At 33.2% G+C, this 25,259-nt stretch overlaps 2 protein-coding genes across 3 annotated transcripts in view; both read left to right on the top strand.

Annotated features, from left to right (window-relative positions):
* Positions 1–270: 270 nt before the first annotated feature.
* On the top strand, positions 271–18,589 carry LOC138317523 (signal-regulatory protein beta-1-like). Its single transcript, XM_069259262.1, has 4 exons — positions 271–568; positions 16,028–16,241; positions 17,446–17,745; positions 18,240–18,589. The coding sequence occupies exons 2-4, from the start codon at positions 16,157–16,159 to the stop codon at positions 18,572–18,574; spliced, it is 720 nt and encodes a 239-aa protein (XP_069115363.1). The 5' UTR covers positions 271–568; positions 16,028–16,156; the 3' UTR covers positions 18,575–18,589.
* A 2,388-nt stretch (positions 18,590–20,977) lies between these two features.
* The window catches only part of LOC138317520 (hemicentin-1-like), a 28,583-nt gene continuing 24,301 nt past the window's right edge, over positions 20,978–25,259 (top strand). For both annotated transcript variants that reach the window (XM_069259258.1, XM_069259257.1), the window contains exons 1-3: positions 20,978–21,418; positions 23,612–23,899; positions 24,645–24,947. In XM_069259258.1, coding sequence (XP_069115359.1) covers positions 21,154–21,418; positions 23,612–23,899; positions 24,645–24,947 — 856 coding nt within the window. In that variant the 5' untranslated portion in view covers positions 20,978–21,153. The remainder of the gene's footprint in view (positions 21,419–23,611; positions 23,900–24,644; positions 24,948–25,259) is intronic.

Genomic DNA, 25,259 nt, shown 5'->3' with positions numbered 1-25,259 from the left:
TTTGTCTTCAGAAGTTTTCATCATATACTGTACATGTATATATATGTATGATACTTACTGTAAGTATGGTGAATGTTTCCGATATCGTTCACGCATCATTTAACCTGAATATTTTCACTGGGATTTTTTTTACCTTTAAACTGATTCAGAAAGCGTTAAGCTTATTTTACCTGGACTTACAAATAACCAGTTTGCGCGACTCGTGTATTGTATACTTAGCTATTTTATGGTCAAATATTTAAATGTCCGAGTTCGCTGGACACTGGTTGTGTCCAGACCGAGGCTTAATTTTTATATTTATTTAACCCCAGATAGGTGTTATATAACCCCCAGTTACCGACAAGCGTTTGTGCCAACCCTAGCCAAGCGCTTAGTAACGAATCAATCATAGTGAAGCCTCACACTGGACATCAAGGTGACAAATGGCGGCCTGTAGTTGTTGACGGACGTTACTAGCAACAGCAGTGGACAGTGGTCAGCAGAAACATAGCCGGATAAATCGTAGTGTGGAAGTGTTTTATGTGAAATATCGCGGTGGGAAGTTGTCTGTATATAGCATTTCGTGCAGGTAAGTGAAGTGAAGCGTAATGACATTTTTTATAGGTTTTCTTTAAACGTCGCTAAGTGGTAAAGAGTACATGTACACACACTGGTACATGTATATGGCCATGGATCAGATGAAACTGTTAATCCTGATATGAAAAATCAATGCCGAGTTTCAAATAGACAGTGATGGAAGGTTTGGTTATCTAATTATGAGCCATTATATTTATCTGAAATAGTGGAAGGTCTCTTTCCATTTGCCATCTTATAATAGTATGCTTATACGCTCCGTCAATGTTAGAGGTACAGTTAATATTTTTGAATCATCATGTCCACAATGTCAACATGTCTATATGATATTAATGATGTCAACTATTTTTTAATAGAAATTAATATTAATTATCAAAAGCAATAGAGTTTAAATATTGTACACGACTGCTAAAACATATAAATTGTAAACATATAAATTGTAATCATATCGTATATATAAGAGGTGGTATTATGGGCATAGAAAATGTGTAGCAATAATAAAAGCTTATTGGATTCAACAATAAGCCTATATCTGTGATTGTCATTGGGTCAAACTACGTCTGGTACATATACCACCCAGGCTCTGACTAAAAGTTAATCATTATTAACCAGTCCATAATTACAACATTTATCTAGGTAACCCACAGGGACCAAGTAGTCTAAATATAATTAGTACCCAAACTTGCCCCACCAGGGCCAATAAGTCCAAACTTAATTAGTACCCAAACAAAACCAATAAAAGTCAAATAGTTCAAACTTATTTAGTACCAAAACTAAACTCACCAGGGCCAAATAGTCCCAACTTAATTAGTACCCCAAACACAACCCACAAGGGCCAAATGGTCCCAACTTAATTAGTACCCAAACACAATCCATAAAGGGTCAAGAAGTCCCAACTTAATTAGTACCCCAAACACAACAGACAAGGGCCAAATAGTCCCAACTTAATTAGTACACAAAGAAAACCCAAAAGAGCCAAATAGCCCCAACTTAAATAGTACCCCAAACACAACAGACAGGAGCCAAATAGTCCCAACTTAATTAGTACCCAAACAAAACCCACAAGGGCCAAATAGTCCCAACATAATTAATACCCAAAACACAACCCACAAGGGCCAAATAGTCCCAACTTAATTAGTACCCAAAACACAACCCACAAGGGCCAAATAGTCCCAACTTAATTAGTACCTCAAACACAACCCACAAGGGCCAAATGGTCCCAACTTAATTAGTACCCAAAACACAATCCATAAAGGGTCAAGAAGTCCCAACTTAATTAGTACCCCAAAACACAACAGACAGGAGCCAAATAGTCCCTACTTAATTTGTACCCAAACACAATCCATAAAGGGTCAAGAAGTCCAAACTTAATTAGTACCCAAACACAACACACAAGGGCCAAATGGTCCCAACTTAATTAGTACCCAAAACACAACCAACAAGGGCCAAATAGTCCCAACTTAATTAGTAACACAAAGAAAACCAAGAAAACCAAAATAGCCCCAACTTAAATAGTACCCCAAACACAACAGAGAGGAGCCAAATAGTCCCAACTTAATTAGTACCCCAAACAACCTACAAGGGCCAAATAGTCCCAACTTAATTAGTACCCAAACTAAACTCACAAGGGGCAAATAGTCCCAACTTAATTAGTACACAAAGAAAACCCGAAAACACCACAAGGGCCAAATAGTCCCAACTTAATTAGTACCCAAACACAACACACAAGGGCCAAATAGTCCCAACTTAATTAGTACCCAAAACACAACCCACAAGGGCCAAATAGTCCCAACTTAATTAGTACCCAAACACAACCCACAAGGGCCAAATAGTCCCAACTTAATTAGTTACCCAAACACAAAACACAAGGGCCAAATAGTCCAAACTTAATTAGTTACCCAAACACAAAACACAAGGGCCAAATGGTCCCAACTTAATTAGTAAGAAAAAAGGTTAAATACACTGTATCTTCAACAAAATCACTGTCTGTATTTCATCAAAAATTGCTTGAATAAATTTCAAGTTATTTTGTATTTGAAAAATTTAAGGCTTGAACTGGGAAATATTTTTTAGCTCTACCATTAGGAACCGGGAGGGAATTAAGCCACAAATATTGCAGAAAAACTGATGTACCCCTACCCAATTTGCATCAATAACTATTTGCCTTAATGGTCCTCCTTAAATAACAAACTATCCGCCTATATATGAGGTACAAAAAACACCATAAAAAGTTCTAACCCAAGATAACAATCATATGCAATCACCCAAATTCCCCTTTAGACCCCCAAAACGTCACACACCCGATAGGTATAAGACCTATCAGCATTCATCTAGCTGGAGTACAGGGCCGTTACAGATTTAAACAATTAAGTTTCTGTGATGTAATATTTTTGTGTCTGCACATACACATGTACAATATAAATAGCTATACACTTTTACTCAATGTCTATGGTAAAATTCCATAAAAATCAAAGTAAGTGTCATATATGTCTGTTTGAATCCCTGTTATGTATTTAAATGAAACTTCTGTTGGTGTGGCATTCTGTTGAAGTTATAAAATTTCATTTGAATCAGTCTCATCCGGCTTAACATTCCATACAAGTGGGATTTCTATACCACTGTGCAGCGTATTTGTGTAGTGGTATACTGCATGTGTACCTTGAAATAAATATAAATACTTAATCCCTGTACACTTACCCAAGATGTAAGCTAAAATGAATCCTTTATTAAAGTGTTAATCCTTCTTATTCCATGTTATTCCTGACAATGGAATGGCATTTGTTTACCACTGTGTAATGTATAAAAGCTACCAGGAAATGAATAACCTATTCAAACCCTTTTTCTCTTCTGTATCTTGCTACGAAATATATATCAGGTATATCATAAAACATCTATGTAGCAAACTTAAGGATTAAGATAATCTATTAACATCTCTTACTTTTACACAAGGGTAGATAACCCTCATGATATTCATTCTTAGATAATGAATAAGTCTCTTGCATATCAAACTAGGGAAGATAATCTTAGGTTTATTACATTAAAACTAAGGGAGGTAATCTGTTAATATTTTTCATTTCTTGTCATGCATAAAGGGCTTCAGAATTATACCTTTGTCTGCTTGACACCGTCTCACTTCAGGCCTTCAGTTGAGTGTTTGCCATTGTGAGATAGGCTCGAGAGTTCTTTCCCCTGGCTGAGACACACCTAAGTCTGTAAAAGTGGTAGTGTCTGCTCCTGCGGAGCGCTTAGCACACAGGGATTAGGACGACTGGTTCGCCAATTCTCAGTATGATAGAATGAGTGTGAGATATACAATGCTATGTGTATGGTCACATATTCTTCTGTGAGATGTAAAATAAACAGGAATTTGAATCTTCTTATTTTGGCCCAAAATTGTATTAATTTTGATGAAAAAGTACTGTAAAACAACTTATTTTATTTTAAGATTTATAATAAAGCAAGATTTCAAGCTCAATAATGAACAATTTGAGTTTATCATAAAAAATGCAGTAGCTGCATGTAAATATGAAGAAATTTGCAAACAAAAGTCTAGAAAATTTAATGAAAAATAAGTCACAGGGAAAATTCTTATACAAAAACAGTATTTTTTTAGCTTCAAATGGGGAATTTTTAAATCTTCAGGGGAATTTTAGGCCAGAGGGCAATTCATTCCTTGAGGGGAAATTTACCCATAAACGGTAATAAATCTGAGCTAGATTGATCCCTGGTTTGGTCACATATTCTTCTGTGAGATGTAAAATAAACAGGACAGGGCTTCCATTATTACAAGGGACATAACACTTACTGCAGCCTCCCAAAACATACAGACATTCACACACATTATAGACAGGGGAGACAATCCTAATTAAAGGCAGACCTTAGGTGCAGTATGAACTTATGTACCCAATAAAATTGATATTGTGTCAATTTTATTGGGTATATAAGTTCATACCTCCTTGTTGTTTTTTCTTGATTTCATCAAAGAAAAGGGTGAGTATAACTATTTTATCATCCTTTATCAAATTCTATTTGACGGCAAACATTAATGCTGAAATTAGATTTTATTTGCAATTAAACTTTACCTTTATTGTGATTCCTGCATACAGGAAAGCAATCTAAATCTAATTGTAGACTTCAACAACAGGACTCGCTGAAATATAATTGTCACATTTCCAATATAAAAGTCTTTTTATAGACCTCAATGCTTTTCATTACAAATTGATTACAGCTTTGTCATTCATTTCAATAAGCAATGGAAGAATTGATGTTTTACTTGGGTGAGCTGATCTTTGTATATTGGAATTTGTATTATCATTATTATTATAGTGTTACATAATAGTCAGAGGGCACTTATATACATCATGTGTGGAGCCTTGATCGGGGTCCATATGGGATCATTTAGCACTTACACTGCATTAATTGTATTATCATTTTAAGACAAGAAATGAATTAATTTCTCTGATTTTCTTAAAAACTTGAAATCTTCTTTGTCAAGAAACTTAATTACAATGTATTATGAATATTGTAACCATAGCATGATAATTACTAGAAAGTAATCCTTTATTGGATGGTTACCTGCAATGAAAGTGAGATAAAAGCTAAAATTCATTATATATAATTACAAAATTTAGATATTCTAAATCTTAGTTAATAGTTTGTGATCATGAATCTTTATGATTTTTAACCAAAATTCCTGAAGTGGATTTTTCAAATAATATTATATATTTTACGGTCATTTTCAAATATCAATGCTCTAAAATTCAACTGAATGTTATGAAGATCATATCATAATTAAACCAATCTCAGATGATGCGGGTTGTATCAACGACTTTGTTCAAATAAATGACCTTGACCTCTAATCAAGATAAAGGTCATCGTAGTTTGGATTGGATGTTTGAGGTTGATGTGGGGCATGCAGTTGCCATGTGGGTACTAGTTGATGGTGGGTTGGTGGTTTTCAATGACTCAAGCTAGATTCCTCAACTTCTTAAACATGAAATCCATTTCTAATATCATACTTTACAATTAAAAAAAAAAAAAGCAAAGGTACGTGGTAGTGTTTAAGTGTTATTGCAGGTTTTAGTGAAACAGTTTTTTAATTGCAATTAGACTTCTATGATCCATATTCTATTTTTAGATATAATTATAGGCTTCCTTATCAACAAAACCTTAAATTACAAATGTATAATATGTACAGAATTTGCCATTGGCTATAGGGTTTGATGACATATATACCAGCTACTATTTATAGCATATTTGAAAATCAAAAAATCAAGTTGTAAGTACTTGACTATTAAAACCCTGTAAACAGGAACTTGGGTGAACCTAACAATATGTATAGCTATGGGATTACAGATAATTTTATAAATCAATTATGCAAATTAGGTGATAGGAAAAGTTTGAAGGAAACAAATATTTGCATTTCAAAGTGTCTAAGGATATAAATATGCATATGGTTTGTTATTTGTTTACATGGATTATAAGTACTATACCCATAGCTACATTTAGATCTGTTCATCAGATTCCGCATATTTTATACTGTTTTAGAACAGACACCTACATTTCTCTTTCTAGCTACAATATAGCACTAAAATGGATTACATGTTATTGAATATAAACATACACAGGAAAGTGAATTTCTTATATACATGCATTTCATGTCACTTTGGTAACATTCACCGACATTAGGGATATCTTCATGTGCCTCAGCCAGGTCAGTATTAATTACAATACTTTTTATTAACTTTTATATATATATATTTATGATACACTGGCTGTCAATCTAATTTAACTTAGACAGATTTACAAGTGTAATTTTGATTAGACTGACTAGCTTTAGAATATTTTGCCCCATATTTACTAATTCAGGTAATTTGATTCCTACAAACAGTATGACAAGATAGACTACTTCTTTTCCCACATATCTGTATTGAAAACAAATGTCCAATTTTCAAAGGGGCCCCTCCTTTCTCATTACATAATATAACAAAAGAAAACACAAAAACAACACAATAAGATATTGCCATTTATAAGAAATGCAAGGTGAGTCAAGGTGGTAATTCTAGCTCTTTGGCCTTAAAAAAGAACGATTGAAATTGTCATGATGTTTTAAATTCATGTCATAACAAGCCCATGTCCAGTGATGGTACTAATAATCACTTTCAATCTCTTGTTTGGGGACTTGTAAGACTATTGTAGAATAATTGAATTATGGACAATTTATTAGTAGCCAATTTACAATCAAGCAAAACAAATTTCTTCACATTCTTTGCTGATAAAGACAGCAAATATGTTCATGTACTGGTTTCCTAGCATCAATGTGTGGCTTTAATTTTGAACTCCCTCGATACCGATATCTATAGGCCTAATGTAACTTTGATATTTTTACTGATCATTGTATGTACAATGTAATTTAAGTGCTCTGACCCTTTTGATTGGGATTTTAAAAAATTACTAGTAGTACGTATTATACATTGACACTAGATATAGAACAGGTAATGTTACAATCTATTTAAAAGCCAGGTAAATATAGCAGAAATTCAATATAGTCATACAGTCAATGTCATCTTATGTTACAGTGAAGCCTCCATCCAATAGGTATTGTTTGGTTGTCATGGTGATCGACATATACTTGTGATTCCTCGGCAGTTGTTTAGATCTGGTTACCATGGTGACAAATCAAAATATTGGATAGTTTCATTATTTTGGTAATGAGAAAGATTAGCTTGTCAATATAACGGGAAAAGGTTGCCTTTTTTTTTTTTTTTTTAGGAATTTGGATTAGTAATCTTAGACATTAATTTGTTATTTTTAAAAAGTTGATATTTAATGTTTTATGCTGTTTTGATGTAACAACCATTATTTAGATATTATTGCATTAAGATGTAGTTATCATGCTGCAGACCTTTACTTAAAAATCAGATGAAGTTGATCAGTCGAAATTTTTTTTTTATTTCCCCCATAAAATGCCATGCTTTGTGGCTCTTTGTTGAGGATTCATATATTCATGTAAAAATTCAAGCATTTCAATTTCAAACTTGGAATATACCTGGTATGTAATGAAACTACATGATTTTACTGCACAATGCCAGGACTGGGCCTATACTTTATGAGATAACAACTTTTTTGAAAACTTGAAATAAAATATTCAAATATATAATGCAACAAAAGATTCCGGCAGCATCAATAGAAGAAGTGATTTCAGATAAGTTGTGAATGAGAAATATGAACAGGGAACAAACAACTACTTGTATAGGCAGAAAACTAGTCCATGTAAATGAAATCTGATCATACCAATACCTATCTAAGAGGCTGACACTGACAGATATTCTCTTGATGTTAATATCTACTCAACTGGTTTAATAGCTAGAATTAAATTAAAAGCTACAAACAACTCCTTGGCTTTTCAATCAGAAATTGTTGTGATCATGATGTCTGCTTGAATATGGAACTATATAGAAATTATTGATTTATACTTATACTAAACGTTAATTCTTATTTATAAGAGAAACCAAAAGCAGCTCATATCAAAAAATATTCATATTAAAAGTCATATTATTGAATGAATAAAGCACTAAATATACAATTTATAAAAATGAAGAGATGGTATATCAACGAAACAATAGGGTGATTAATAAATCAGATGGCCGACTAATTCTGTATTAATTAATGCCACAGTTAACATGTGAATATGTTAGTAATTAAAGTTTGCAATTAATACTGGAAAAAGTAGGGCATTAATTTGAGAGGCAGATATTTTATCTCTGGCCTATACAGGTAGCAGAATATACCTGTATTTATTTATCTCGTTAAGGTGTTTCACAGGTATATAGTAATGTACCTGTAAGTATATCAGAGTGCTAATTAAAGTCCAGTAGCTAGCAATGCTACCTAGGTAATCAATATGAGCCCTATATTAATGTAATATGTAGTTGTAATTATCAGCTACACTCTATAAAGCTTAATTGTTCGCACAGTGGCTACATAGGACACCGGGATACCATGTACATTGTACATGTATATCAATTAATTTCCAGTGATGTATACATGTGCAGGTAGGATGCTGTTAATATTGGTATTGTATAATAATCCAAAAAATAAATAAACATTTAAAACCTTGTCTCTATTTGTAAGAGGGAAATTAAAATTAAATAATTTTCAATTCAATAAAGTTTCTGTTGAAATCACTGAATGAAGCATGCAGAATATTGCAGACTAATTAGAGGACTTAATTATCCTGTAGAATTGTCTTTTAATTATTAATGAAATGTCAAGTGGATTAAAAGTCCCATCATTTTATACTCATTACATTCAGGGTAGACACTGGTAATCATTATAAGAATGCTCAGATTAATAGATAGTTCAATTATTTAAATCAGATTTAATAAAGTGGATACATGCTGTGATATAATACTGGTTAGCTTTATTGGATGATAATGTTGTGGTGTTTCATCTTTTATCTACACCAATTTAATTGTTTTGTTTATAACTTGAGACTTCCTAACTAGTGATTTTTAATACATATAAATGTTATAAAACAATGCTGGCCCTGCAGGTAGGGCGTTAGAATTGTACCTGCTGCCCCTATTGCATGATCGTAAAAGGCGACTAAATTTATGATCTTATCTTTTCTCTTCTTCCTAACTGACTTTATCTTTCCTAATGACTCCCTTGGCACCGCCTCACTTTTGGCCTTGAGTTGAGCGTTCGCCCCTGTGAGGAAGGCTCTGGGTTCTGTCCCCTGGCCGAGACACACCAAAGATTATAAAAGTGGTAGTTTCTGCTCCTGCTTAGCGCGTTTCTGTTGAAATCACTGAATGAAGCATGCAGAATATTGCAGACTAATTAGAGGACTTAATTATCCTGTAGAATTGTCCGTTAATTATTAATGAAATGTCAAGTGGATTAAAAGTCCCATCATTTTATACGCATTACATGTACATTCAGGGTAGACACTGGTAATCGTTATAAGAATGCTCAGATTAATAGATAGTTCAATTATTTAAATCAGATTTAATAAAGTGGATACATGCTGTGATATAATACTGGTTAGCTTTATTGGATGATAATGTTGTGGTGTTTCATCTTTTATCTACACCAATTTAATTGCTATATTTATAATTTAAGACTTCCTGACTAGTGATTTTAATACATATAAATGTTATAAAACAATGCTGGCCTGCAGGTAGGGCGTTAGAATTGTACCTGCTGCCCCTATTGCATGATCGTAAAAGGCGACTAAATTTATGATCTTATCTTTTCTCTTCTTCCTAACTGACTTTATCTTTCCTAATGACTCCCTTGGCACCGCCTCACTTTTGGCCTTGAGTTGAGCGTTCGCCCCTGTGAGGAAGGCTCTGGGTTCTGTCCTCTGGCCGAGACACACCAAAGATTATAAAAGTGGTAGTTTCTGCTCCTGCTTAGCGCTCAGCATACAGGGAGTGGGACAACTGGTTTTCCCGTTGTCAGTATAATGTGACCGGGTGGGGTGTGTTGCTTGGTGTCTTCGGCGGCATGCTTCATTGATATAGCACTCACTATAAAAAGGGCAACAGTTCCACTCTACAAGAAGACACAACATGAATATACCGCAGTCTCCCAAAACATGCACCTCACACAACATACACGCAACACACCACATACATGTGAGGCCATCCTTACATGACCATAGCTGTTAATAGGACGTTAATTAATCAAACAAACAAACAATCAAATATAAAACAATGCAGTTTTCTTTTGATCAGTTTCATAATTTAAGGAGACAATCATATTGGCAAAATCTTCATTACAAAGATACAGGAATGGATGGTCATCTTGAACAATGGGTGATATCAATTAGTTCTTCTTCATTTGGTTCCAAGTTCGATTGTAATGGTACATCTTGTTCTGTGTATAGAATAGGATACTTCTGTGTGTTGGTAGGTGGTTTTTCTCTGTGTACTCCGTTACTACTGGGTCTTGACATTTATCAATTAGCATAGAATTTAGAGTTTCAAGAGGTTCAAGACTTTAATAGACTTTCACTCAGGCCAAGCTACATGTATAACATACATACAAAGCCGAAAGGCTCAAGGTAATAAAATAATTGAATTGACAAGGAGTAAAAAGATCAACTTAGTTTTTGATCAGCTAATAAAGGGTACACAAGGGAGACAACTTAGCTTACAGTATAAACAAAACAAAAATCCTGTTTAAGCCATTCATTTAAAATTAAGGTTCTCAGAAGGTTAAATATATTTAACAGTTTAATTGTAGTTTTCACTCTTATTTTCACTATAAAATCATACCACTTGAATATTGGTTTATCCATACATTTCGATTTTAACATGATACAGTCATATTTTGTTACTATTATACCAAGGACTAATTGATAATTCTTTGTGTATATATAAAAAGAAATTGAGCTTGTATACCAGAGAAATTTCTGGTCAGTGCGACGTTTAATCCCATGGGACAACAAAGGTCTATTTGTAAGCTCCAATAAGCTATAGCCTTTTCACAATTGTAATGGGGGGCGAAAGTGCGATATGTAGGAACATGTCAGTGAGCCAGTCACAGACGGTATTGGTGTGTGTCGGAGTGTGTGCCTTGGTGACACTCGCAGCGATACAGGTATGCTGTTTTATAGTTAATGATAATTATTTACACACTATCTAAAAATCTGAGGTGAAGCGTGGATTCATTTAACCAGGGAAATACTTTCGTGTTTATAAGGAGTGAGGATTCGTTAATTTATGTACCGGTATATTGGATTTAAGGGACACGTTTCAGTGGTAGGTAAAGAGTACTGTATATATATATATTTATATACAGTATGTACCTATAAAATGATTAATTTGATGTAAGTAAATCTATACTTATATCAATTGTTATTGTGTAGACTCCAATATTTTTGTTTGTTTGGTTCTCACAGAATATAAACGTGTCAATAATCAACTCAAATGTGAAATATTTCACGATACATTTTAAGAATATCAGACTGCCATATGTTACTGTCTACCATACATACCCTTTCAATTCTTTTTGGGATTGACTTTTCTTATACAATGAACATGTACTGTACCACCACCCAAAAAGTGTTTTTTTTTTAAACCACAACTATGGTATAACTATAGCTCTTTGTTCAAATGATTACTTTTTTGTATATCATAATTGACTTTAAGTTCAACTGTGTCCAATAATTATTATATTACATTATGTAGGTGGTGATTAACTGATTTGTCATGATGAAATTGAAGTAAAAAAAATGTACATGTAAGGAATTTCATAGTTACATGGGCCAGTTAAAATAAGCTGAGAAACTAGCTGTTACAATTGATACTATATGTATCTGAATATATACAGAATGTTTATAGATAATCATTGATATCCAGAGCTCTGAGATATTAATTATAGTTGTTTTAAGCACTTGATGACCCCGACCAAACCTTAAAAATACTTGAATTAAAAGAAAACTCTTGAATAACTTAAAATCTTGGATGGTACTATTATTGGTAGTCAATTTGACTATCCTTGTAAAAAGGCAAATGTTAGAAATTAAACGACAAAATATATTAATAGCAAAAGCATGTTTATATTTAGAAAAATGATTGGTTGAAATATATTTAATGAAGTTTCAATTAGATTTGAAGAAAAGTTAAAGCTGGATGTAATTAATTTGCTGGTATGTAAATGATGGCATAATTAATATTGACATCTAGTAAATTAAGGCTAATCAAATTCTTCATGTTCATTTATGTTTTTACACATGTTTTATCAGTGTCAGCAGTTTCAAATTACAGTATAATGTTTGTTTGTAAGTGAAAAACTATATTTAGAAATAAAAAGTGAATTAAATACCCTATTGTATGAAAAAATTATTTTTAATTCATTTAATTTCCTCAAAGTAAATTGAAATTATATTTAAAAAATTCCTATATCAGTATTTAAATGATAATTGACACCTGTACAGGTGAGACACCTGGTCTTTGTTAACGATAATTTATCTCATCACCCAAGGACATCACCATTATCGTAGCTCCCATAATATGAGCACAATTAGACTAATATTGACAGGTTTAAGGTTTTTAATAACACGCCCATTATAACAGGTATATGGCACGCAATTCAAGGTCATGAATGCAGTTAGACATGCTATATGTTCATGCATGTATTGTGTTTATGTGCAGGTACCAGGTGTTTTGATTCCTAGTTTATTTTATCCATGTTTACCCGTACTAGTTCTGTAGACTATTGTAGGGATTTATAATGAAGTATATGGTGCTGCAGTGTCTAAGTGGTTGAGATGTCCTGACATATTACCACCCGGGATGCGGGTTCAAATCCCTTTGGGGCAGTTGCCAGGTACTGACCACTAGTCGGTGGTTTTATCTCCGGGTACTCCAGCTTTCCTTCACCAACAAACCTGGCACATCTTTACATGACCTTGGCTGTTGAAAGGACATTAAACTAATAAAACCAAACTAAACTACAATGTAGTAGAGGACGGCCACCCCTCCAAAAGTACTGGAGGGATTTCAATGAAACTTGTTTAAGACAATACAGTATTGATATATGTGAACAATATGTATTATGCTCAATTTTTACAAAACAGGGGAGGCCGAATGGGGGGGGGGGGGGTCCATTGGATGACAGTTCTAATTTACATGGGAACATATAACCACAGTGGCCAGGTGGTTTCAAGTTTGAATCCTAAGTGGGGTAGTCACCAGGTACTGGTCATATAAAAAAATGTTAGGATGTAAAACAGAAGCAAACCATGATTATTTCCTTAATTATACCCCCTGCATTGAAGTAAGGGTGGGGGTTGGGGTCGGTTGGTTGGTATACTGGAATCAGGTTGTCCATCTTGTCTGTCTTTAGACACAACTTTGTCTGATGAACTCCACCTTAAAACTACTTGACAGATTTTGATAAGTTTTGGTACACAGAACCCTGACATAAAGGGGAGTAAACTCTATAGGGTTCTGCAATGTCCCCTATTTAATAGCATTATTACTAAATTGGTGAAGCAGGGGTATTATTCTGCCGCTCTGGCGACAATTCTTACATGTATCTTGAGGAATAGCAGATATTATTTCCTGATATAGAAGACAAACTGACAAGTATAGGAGCATACATATAGAATGTCCCTCCCCCCTCTCCCTCCCCCTCCTCACAGGTACTGATTGTACCTTATAAAGGATCTTCTAAATAAATTTCTCTCCTCATCCATATATCCCATGTTATCCAAATAATTAGTCATTAAAGTCTCATTTCAATGTTTTCCTTTTTCAGTTAAGGTAAAATTGATGCCTTAGATGAAAACATATTGATCAGGACTGGTATGTGTTTGGGATTATTAAATAACATTGCTCGATGAATTCCTCATATAATGATCGCGTTTATTCATATTCTCACAAATGTCACTCAACTGATCGATATCAGTTTTACCTTTTAACGATTTCATATAAAAGGAATCATTGAGCAATTATCTTTTGAAATTTATTCCACCGTATGCTGGTCTTTTAAACAAACTTGTTTACATTTGTAAAATGTATGATGTTGATGTTTGTCATTGTAATATACAATGTAGCCCTCTGTGCACTTCGCCATAACTTTGTATACTGTTGAATAGTATTATTAATACATGTAGATGGAATCTTTATAATTTGTTTCGTTTGATGTCATATTACTGACTTACTGTAAATATGAATATTTTCACGAGTGAATCGTTATATTTGAGTCTTGATTACAGTAAAACACAGTTATAACGAACCTCTGGGGACCATCATAATTACTTCATTTAAGCATAGTTCAATATTCAATGTATACATGTTGAAGATATTGTATCTGAACCTAGACAGGAATGAAAATTGTTTAGTTATTACCACGAGTTTGTTGTAAGCATGCTCGTTATAAACAAATTTTACTTAAGATAAGAACAGATAGCTAACTCTTACTAATTCTTACTCATAAAGATACATTTTCAATGCGAATAGAAATATTCAATACGAGACATGAATTTCAGTCTGAAGGTTTACAGTCATTGCAATGACTCCTGCGTATAGCTGGGTTAAATTTGAAACTACATTTGTATTGATATATATTTTACTTTTTAGATAAAAAACATAATTTAGATAGAAATGATGAGATATCTATAAGTTTCACCCATGTATAAGACATCATTATATATACAATGTATATGTATGCGATCTTAAAATGTTCTGGGACATGGACTCCCTATATGTATACATGTATATATACCAGGTAATATCATTCTAAGTGCATCTAAAATGTTTGGGTTTTTTTTCCATACTGATCAAACCTGTTCTTTATTCTCAATGTACACAATGTTCTATTTTGTCCCGATTAGGACTACACAAACATATTCAATATGATCGGAATCTCTAGGTAACACACCCACCGTTTTTTAACACAAGCGCCTCGGAGGATTGTTGAGTCAGCTATAGGTCTACTGTAAATAATGCCTTTCACTGTATATATATATATATATATATGTGTGTACATGCCTACAAACCTAGCTACCATCACAGATCTATATAGGATTATAATTATGTATGTCAGAACTACAACAGGTTATTCTCAGACTCGTAGTTTGGTAGATCTTTTATAAATATAGCTTTCAAAGCTAATATTTCAACTTACTTTTGAATGTAAGTTTTAAAAAATATCCTAATGAAATCCAATTCATCACGATACCATATATAGAGTCGGCAAACCGGTTTATATAGACCCCTCAAGAGACAAAGAAAAAAAACACTTTTGCAACCAAGTGATCGTTATAAACATATTGTGTTGAAATTGACCAATTTTGGACCCCTATGAAGTGGTGACTATAATATTTGGCTGGCGGTCTTTATACAGAAGTGGTCACTTATTAGGCAGATTGTAGTTATATATTTTTGAAATTCAACAGAAAAATACTTATCACTATAGAGAAGCATGTACTGTTTAGGTGTTTGATATCATTAATCCAATCGTATGGTGATGGTTAGAGATAATTAAGATAAAAGCCAATGTTTATCTCATTCCTTTAATTACTCCTCAACAATATATAACATTATCTTGGGTGTTTTCATTCTGATCTGTCTGAATTACTTCCCTTTATTTTACTCCAGAATCTGGAGGCTGCTTGATGATGACCTTGAATCTATTATGCGAGCATGCTGAATTAATACTTACGTTGTATATGAGCATGTTATCAAATTTTCATTCATTGAATCCTGTTCAACCTGTATTGTACTTTTATGACTTACAAATACTTCCATAAAACAGGAAAAAGGAATTGTTTAATCTGAATGAATTTAAGGTTTTAATTAATCAAGTTATTAACTTATAGTCTGATTCATTTTCAGACATTTAAAACAAAACCAGCTCAACTTAAGTTAATTATGTGCTTCTGAAAAACTTATATTTTTATATAAAAATTTACATGTTTTTGTCTTCATTCCAGGTGGTCCAAGAGAACATTTCGTAAAGGATTATTTCGTCAGCTCTACAGAGATGCATTCTTCTTAGTGGAACTTCAAATTCATTCTTTATTGGATTAAGTTAACGAGTGTATCAATTATATTTTCGTAAAATGGATCGGACTACAATATATTCCTGTGCAATGAGGATTCCTTTAGCTGTTCTACTGATTCTCGTCCCAGGAGTTCTATCACAAAGTAAGTATAGATCTATACTTCATGATTTAGATTTTTTTCTGACTGCTACAGTGAATATACTCATGTTCACAGATTTATAGCTTTCATTCAGCATTTTCTCTACTCATATGCTAATGAACTTTGATTATAAACAAGAAATCTGTAGATTTTCTAAGATTTTTTTTATTTTGACTAGCCTTTTTTCCATGTTTGTATAAAATTAATGATTCTTGTTATTAATTTTGTGTAAAAAACTGTCTTGGAGGCCTGGAATGTTTGGATCTGGTGATCAAATAATACCCATGCAATTCTGAAATTCATTTTCCTTTAAGATTTAAGCCATTGGTTATTGTCTTTCCATTCCAATGTTGTGGTTTCATTTAAATTTTCAATAAAATATACTTTATCTTTTCTTAGTTTTTGTATTCACCAGAATCACAACATGTATTTGATAAAGAGAAACTAAAAGTGAATTATCTCCCTTTATTAACTGTACCAATTCATGTAGGAACAAGGGAGATAATCTGATAGTTTCCATTTGTTGCCAGGCCTTCTTGTAGCATGCACGTTTCATGTGGAATTTCTCAGTGATATGATACCCAAATGTTAAATCAAGACTTAATAAATGATGAAAATTATCTTGTTTTTATAATTGTTTATTTTCAAATTCAAAAATAATTAATTTAAGTGGCTTGTAATATTTGGGTTTCTGTTAACTTCACAAATATTAAACAAGATATCTATTGTTTTTCTGTTGTTGTGTGTATATTATACATTTAGATGTAACATTTAATTTTCCTTCAACTTTGTCTTAAACATCTGATATTATCTGAAATACTGACATTAACTAAATCAAAATTCTTCAAAATTTCATTTCACCATTCATAAATCTATCAATCATAGAGGTTTTTTTTCCAGGTATCGATCACTCAATCATTAACCAAAGGATTAAGTATCGCTGATAGGAAAGAATTGATCAGGATTAGTTTGATAGACAAACAATTTCAAAAATGATTACCATGTGCTTTTGGTCTTTAATTTTTATAAAAATCTTTGAATTTCAAAAAGATTGTGTCACGTACAGTTAAATGGAAAGCAAAATAGCAAAACAAACAATTGAACAAAAACAAAAAATTAGAAATGAAAATGTCAAATCATCCTGATTATTTTTTTCTATCAGAGGGAATTATTTCGGTGTTGTCTGTGAATGTTGATAACATTTTAGCTGCCCCTGGTAGCCCCAGTATACCTAGTCCGACCGTCAGCACGATCAAAGAGGGTCCAGTCAACTTCACCTGTATAGCAACCGGCGGGACGCCCACCCCGACGGTAAAATGGTTCAAGAATAACGTCCTAGTGGATGACACATATTTTACGGATTCCTCATCTGGTGACGCGGTTCACACAAATATTTACAGTACAACTGTTCAGTTCAGTGATAAAAATGTAGTGTTCAAATGTGAAGTTGAGAATTCGGCAACCACAACACCACTGACAGCGACTAAACAGTTCACTGATATTTACGGTAAGTCACATGATATGTTAAACTTGTGCTTTAGTTAGAACTTTTGCAATATCGATATCAACATCAGCAGATCTGAGGGGGAATCTTTGTTTCATCATTTATCTAATAAAAGGAGTTTTAAGCTACTATGGAATTACAAGTTTATGTGACTATCTGACATCTCGTTACTTTGGATTACTCCAGGCTGTCAATTAAAATAACTGTTGTTCTTTTTTTGGTGTTTTTTTTATAAATGAGTTGGATGTATATTAAATACAATAGTGATCTGCCAGAATATTAATTAAAATGTGTTAAATGTGTCAGAACTACGTAGAAGGAATTAGAGCCTAATATAACTTGTGAGCTGGTGGATACTTATTGATACTTATATAATAGTTAATGTAATTTGATTGCATTTTGTAACTCAATTTACAATGTGACCACTCTGAATGAACTACAAGGTCTTATTTTCTGTTTACCAATATTTACCAGCTTGTTGTGTCTCTGTTTTTCAGTGCCACCGTTAAATCCTGTTATACAAGGAGACTCGTTGGTGACGGCCAACGTCAGCGAATCATGGACGTGTCTGACCAATAGATCCTACCCGGTTCCCTCGTTTTCATGGAGCTTAGATTCTAACCCCATTATATCTGGTATATCCACAGCGATATCCCAGAATACAGACACAACCTACCTGACAATGAGTATACTGACTTACACACCTGTTTCGGCAGACAATGGAAAGGTGCTCATGTGTCAGGTTGAACATTCACAAACACTTTCGTCTCCAATTCAGAGATCCATAACACTCCAACTCGCGGGTAAGAACTGCACTTCTGCTATTAGTTGATGCATTAGTAAATATCAAAATTCATGATAAATGTTTAAGATTAAAAATTTTGCAAATCATAACAAAAATTGTGAATTTCTTAGTCGTAAATTTTCCTTAGGAAGTAACTGAATCTAAATTAATTTCCTGTCACAGATTTTGGTCAAACGAAATGAGATCTTAGCTTCCAGCATCATGTTACAATGTCAGTACTGTGTATGATTTTCAAAAGAATGACCTAGCTTTGCCTACATTGATCCTAGTTGTCAAATGTTTATACTTCTACACAGACCTTTTGTGTTAGCCTTGTTAATGAATCATCTTAGTTTGATCACAAAACAGTGTTTTTGCCAATCAATGATTCATTCATGGTCATGGTCTGATCTGGTGACCAATTTAATGCTATTATGATTATAGTCTTGTTCCTTAAATCAAATGGAGTTTCCACTGGAAAATTTTAAGTCAGGTATTTCAATTAACAAAAGCAAAATTGATTTGCACTAGGCAACAGCCATACATATTCATACATTACTATTAATTTTATATCATAATTTCATAGTTTGCTGGATTTCAGAATAAAAAGTGTGTTTATTCCTTGAATAAATGTGGTTGGGTTGGTGGTGGAGTTTGTGTTCTTTTTACACTTAACACCTCTTGTGTATTTTTACATTATTTTTCTCAATCTGTGGTATACCTCTGAAATATTTGAATATGGTGACACATTAACTAGTCCTAATTAATGTTTTAAACTGGTTACCTTACAGGTAGTGGTATGTATCGTCACTGGTCATGTGTAGTATAGAATGCGTAGAACAGCATATATATACACTGTGATGCATGTGCTTTACACTTTTGGCATTTACAGGGACATGTATGCCACGCGATGAATATTAAATTTGACAGGTTAAATCATCATTTCTTAAAATAAATGGTTCATATCTATTGATTGATTAGAAAACATATTATTTTTTTGTACAATTTTTTAAATTTGATTTATAATCACTTTGCAACTGCATGCATTGATGATTTCTGCATTATAGGGACAATCTTTTATGGAAGAAAATTCAAGGTTTTGATAATTTCAAGGGATGTAAAATTTAATGGGTGAAATCAATGTTATATGATACCAGTGATAATGCTTATATCCTTTATAATAGATATAGCACTAGAAATATTATTTTGGATGTATGAGCATTCTTTTGGTGATTTTAGAGCTCCATTCCTAAGTTCTTGTTAGTAATTAAGTCTGCCAAAGGCCAACTTGGCTAATTTTTCAAACAGCTCTTATGAAAATATTGTTAAAATGTACAATGACTTTTCCTTGAATTATATATTTACAGAAGTAGAAACAACTCAGAACGCTTCTGTTTTTTAACTTGAGGATTTCCATCATAAAAAATAAAATAGAAAATGACTATTAATAATATAATGTTATTAACAATAATTTATTGTTTTCAGGTTGAAGCACTGTAGAACGCTATGAACATATCTTGACACTGATGTTATATCATAAGCATGTTTCAGGGCATCTCACATTCCATTATACTTCCAAGATATGAAAATAAGCCAAAAATTGATTATGCTATATTTTTAACATATTAATTTTCAATGAGATGAAACCTTAAAAATCTACACTTTTATTTTTAACAGATAATATTAAAGATGTTCATATATTCCATGCTTTTTGGCTTATATTTCAATTGAATTGGCATCATCATTATCAGTTAGAGTACTCTCACCTTTTAGTTAGTATCCATACATTTTTGACCTTTGCCTTTTGACCTTTGATTTCTCAGCTGATGTAAACAATACAGGTAGATTTTCTGTCTATCCTCTTGTTTACCTGTCCATTACCTGTCCATTTGTCTATACCTGTACACCTGTCCTGACAACTGTACAACCTTTGATGTGCTTTGACTTTATATAACCATTCTGTTTGCTTTTCTTGTTTTGCTGTTATGATCTTCCTATTGTCTTTTTAAAATTGTTGATGATGATTTTGATTTATTGTCATGTAATATGTTAATTGTATTGCTATTTTATAACTTGTTATAGTATTTTTCAATAACTGTATTACGTCGATTGCATAACATCACATTTGAGTTTATCACATTTGTTTTTAGTCTTTATAAGTAGCATCTGAACTTTTTTTTATTCAATATCAAGTACAATGTATTAATTAATTAAAGAAGATATCATAATGATAATATAGTATGCTTTGAAATGACATTTATACATATAATAATACACTTGTAATTGCAAATATAATGAGTGGTACAAGTGTTTAATACTAATGTTCATTAGAATAAATTTCATGCATCCGTGGCATTACAAATTATATTGATTTTTATCCTTGAAAGTTCATATGTATATGAAATATTTGCATGTTTTTGATCAAATAATTATTTATATCTCAATCATGAAATTAAGTCCCTTGATATGATTAAACTTTCATTGTTGCCTTGGGTACAGTTTATGTTGCCTTGGTTACGTTTAAGATTTATGATAAAAATGTTGCCTTGGTTACAGTTTATATTACCTTGGTTACATTTAAAGTTTATGATAAAACTGTTGCCTTGGTTACAGTTTCTGTACCCACAATGACAATCCAGGAGACTTCCTACACAGCCGCCTCCGGCTCTCAGGTCACCTTACAATGCACCACAAGTGGTGCCACTTCCTTTTCATGGCTTTTTAATGGGAACACTGTAGCAAACAATGCTGCATTGGTCAGTTTTGGGAGCCTTCCCAACCCCTCTCTGACCATTCTGAGCATGAGCAGTGGAAATGTCGGCAGTTACATCTGTCGTGGTACCAACAGTGGGGGAAGTGCTGACAGCCCAGCTATATCTCTGTCCCTACAGAGTAGGTACAATGTCTATAGTATACCTGCCTGTTATAGACAACACAGCCTTACTACTGTATGTTATATGGCTTTACATTGTAACCCTGTACAGGTAGGATCCTATGTATATATCACTCACAGGGAAAATAAACCTCAATAGTAGATATGATAAATGCCAAATTAGGAATATACAGTAGAATAATACTTACCTGCTAGCCTATCCTATACTTTAGAAACACATTATATATATATATAATCATATGCATTACAATCATAATCCATGCAAATACAATGCTTGACTTTATATGATAAACCCAAAATATAATAATTTCACCATCTGCTATGTACCTGTCATTGTATAGTAAAATATTTTGAAATTCCATATCATTGGTCTCTAGAAAATTAAAATCATTGCTAAAGTTGAAAACTAAAACTTCATAATTTTTATCTCTGCAACATATATGATTCTAAATTCAAACTAGGGGGAGATAATCTTGAATAAGAAATTTTATTCAAACTAGGGGGAGATAATCTTGAATAAGAAATTTTAGAATTCTGTTGAGAAAATCTTATGAACAATTTACATATATATATAGGGTTGGGTGGATATTCTGTCTATACCTGTCATGCTGTTGACTACATGCAGTTTTCAAACTAGGGGGAGACAATCTGAATCATTCATTATCAATCCCATTAATAAGGCTTGAACCAAAGTCTAGCTGTACTAATTAACTAATTAAAAATTATATTTTTAGAATTAAACATTTGTAAGATAAGGCAAAAAAAGAGCATATTTAAGTTATTGTAATACAGTAGTAGAAAAGTTGACTTTTGGGTTAAAATTTTCAGATTTTAATGCATCACATAATCGGTATATGCATGTAATGAAAATTTTAAAGAAAACTTGTGGGTACAGGCAATATCCATAATCTTACATCCCTAAACCTATCACATGCTTTTTGTATTGCCACCTGTCCTCCATCAAATTTAGTTTAGTACTAAAGAAGTATATTATAGTGTCTGCTAAACCAGCAGTACCACATTCTAAAATGTACAACAATGTCACTTACATGATCCTCGATTTGTAGCAACAGAAATCATGAAATTTGAAAAAAAATGATCTCCTATATGAAAAATATGAAGGTTATTATATTCAGAAGTATATGCCTTTTTTCAGGGGTCGCGCCCATACAATCATACATACATGATGGAAACATATTGCACCTATTCCAAAAAGTATTCTGGTTTTGAACAAGACTGCAAAGCCATCATAATTATGCTGTTCGTTCAAACCTGTCCAAAGATGATACAGACAAAGGTCAAATTGTGGTGCATTGAACACTTTTAGGACCAAAAAGAAGTGCGTCTTAATTATTAAGCAGGTGGTCTTTATACAGAGGTGTTCACTACAGACAGGTTCTACTCTACCCTGATGCTTATAGACCATAATTATAACTGCTTCAAACAGTGCACAGTTGAGAAGTGAAAATATGAGCCTGATAATTAATGATGTAATCAATGTTTTCACTGAAAGTGCCATTGTAATGCCTTCCTTTGAGCATATAACATTTAATTTAATGCCTTGTTAATCCCTTAAATACCCTACAAAATGCCAGTTACATATTACCTACTATACATTGTCATTGTAGCCTCAATGTATTGTATAAAGGATTATAATACTGGCCAGGCTTGTAGCTTGTGTACGTCATACTCCCCGATACTGGCCAGGCTTGTAGTATTGTATACATCATACTCCCCAATACTGGCCAGGCTTATAGTATAGCTCACTTTAGGAACTCTAATCTGTATAGGTTGTATTCCCCTTAAAGTTAGTTTTAATTCAGCATCTGTTAAATTATGACATTACATGTCGGTCAATTTTATAAAATCAAAATAAGTTTCAGGTGGTAAAACTTTCCATTATACTGGTAGTTTTAAAGTCTTACTATTTTTCAATTCAAATTTCTAAATCCTCTTAAGTAATCTTACCTGTTTCTATATAAATACATGTCATACTTAGTAAAGCTGATCAATTACATGTTATAGTCCAGTAGGAGACTGGTAGAGACAGCTTAAAAAATGAATCCTATATCAGTGCCCTTATTGCATTAATTTTTTCCAAAAAAAAAAAAAAAAAAAAAATCAATCTTTGTCTAGATTTAAAATTAAGGAAAATCATTTTCAATCTTTAATTTTTATTTTCTTTCTTCCAGCACCAACTGTAACCGTAAGTCAGACAAGTTATACCATCGTCCAAGGAAACACCGCCACACTACAATGTTCTGTATCCGGGGCAACCAACATATTCTGGCAGAAAATAACTAATACTGCCACGACGACCATCACCATCGACAACACAAATTATGGTGGGTCGTCAGTGGCTTCACCATCATTGATAATATACAACATCGACAATAATGACCAAGCTACATATAGGTGTTATGGCCAGAACAGTGCTGGAACTACCTCAGGACCAAACATATCATTGATCGTCTCTTCAGGTAAACTCTTAAGCCAGTATCAAATTGAACTAATATTGTCATTGGTAACTAATTAAACTCACATAATTATGTATTCCTTCAAAAAAATATTATATAGGTATAGATATAGTTCAAACACATTTCTGAGTTTTTGAAAACTATGAGTTTTAACTGAATAAAAAAAATACAATATACCTTACACGCATTGTACATTTGGAAATTTAATAAAAAAAGGTCTTCTATTATTTTGCATTAGAACCAGCCAACTACATAAGCAAAAACGTCATGTTAATATGAGTCAATCCCGAGTCAGTTTTACATAGGGTGATCAGTTGGTATAGTGGTTAAGTCGCTCACCTTTCACCTTGCCGGCCAGGGTTTGATCCTTGGCATGGACCTGAAAAGGTTAGGGGTCACATGGATTTTCTCGGGGCACTCCGGTTTCCTCCCACACTAAGACCCCTCGTGCGCTTACATCCGGGCCATCAAGAGCTGATTTACATAAATTGTATAACTTGATACCATTCGAAGTAGAACAAATAAAGTTGATAACTATAGTTTTACTTGACAAGACCCAAGAGAGTTGGAATAGATAATATGGTTTGTCCTGAAATTGACTGAGTTAGATCTCATATTACTCAAATTAAAACATATTTTCGTCAGTTTCTTTTAAAATTCAACTGAAAATGATTGTTCAAATGTTTGTTCAGATTCACATATGCTCTTTGTTCACCTACATGATATACACTCTACTTGTATCGATCAGGTGCTCCCATCATCTCCACGACCCAGACCACATACAGTGTATCGACGGGATCCTCCGTGACCCTGGCCTGTTCCTACACTAGCATCACCACGGTCTCCTCCGTCTACTGGGAGGTCATCAAGAGCGGCACCACCTCCACTATCAGTACATCTGCCACGCGATTCTCCGGATCCTCTGTGTCATCGCCCTCGCTCCAGATCAGCAATGCCCAGACGTCAGATTCCGGGTCGTACAGATGCTTTGCTACAAACACCCTAGCAACGGGAGGAGGAAGCTTTATCCAGCTGACGGTGACAGGAGGAAGTAAGTCTATTAGAATTCTTTTTTAGGCATCTGTATGGCAGCTAAAGTAAGTATGTAATGGTTTTGGCTTGCAAACCTTGGCTTATTTGTAGTTGAATTTGTCAAAGCTATCTATGGTCCTACATTTGAATATTATTTTAGCCCCACATTACAAAGAAAACATCTGTGTGTTTATCTATAGACTTCCAGAATAACATTTTCAATTCCATTCTTAATTGAAATTAAATCTTTATTAGAAAAGAAGATAGGAAAGTAATTTGTTATCAACAAGGTTTTCACAGTTCAAAGTTAGTGAGTGCTTTGAAAAGTGTC

Source organism: Argopecten irradians, chromosome 3, assembly GCF_041381155.1.
Source record: "Argopecten irradians isolate NY chromosome 3, Ai_NY, whole genome shotgun sequence".
NCBI lineage: Eukaryota > Metazoa > Mollusca > Bivalvia > Pectinida > Pectinidae > Argopecten > Argopecten irradians.
This window is presented reverse-complemented; position numbering and strand designations above follow the sequence as displayed.

Bases quoted from the DNA above. Each gene is read 5' to 3' on its own strand.
- LOC138317523 (XM_069259262.1), top strand. From the start codon at position 16,157: ATGGATCGGACTACAATATATTCCTGTGCAATGAGGATTCCTTTAGCT. The intron at 16,242-17,445 runs GTAAGTATAGAT...ATAACATTTTAG, and splicing joins CCCAGGAGTTCTATCACAAA to CTGCCCCTGGTAGCCCCAGT. The intron at 17,746-18,239 runs GTAAGTCACATG...TCTGTTTTTCAG, and splicing joins ACAGTTCACTGATATTTACG to TGCCACCGTTAAATCCTGTT.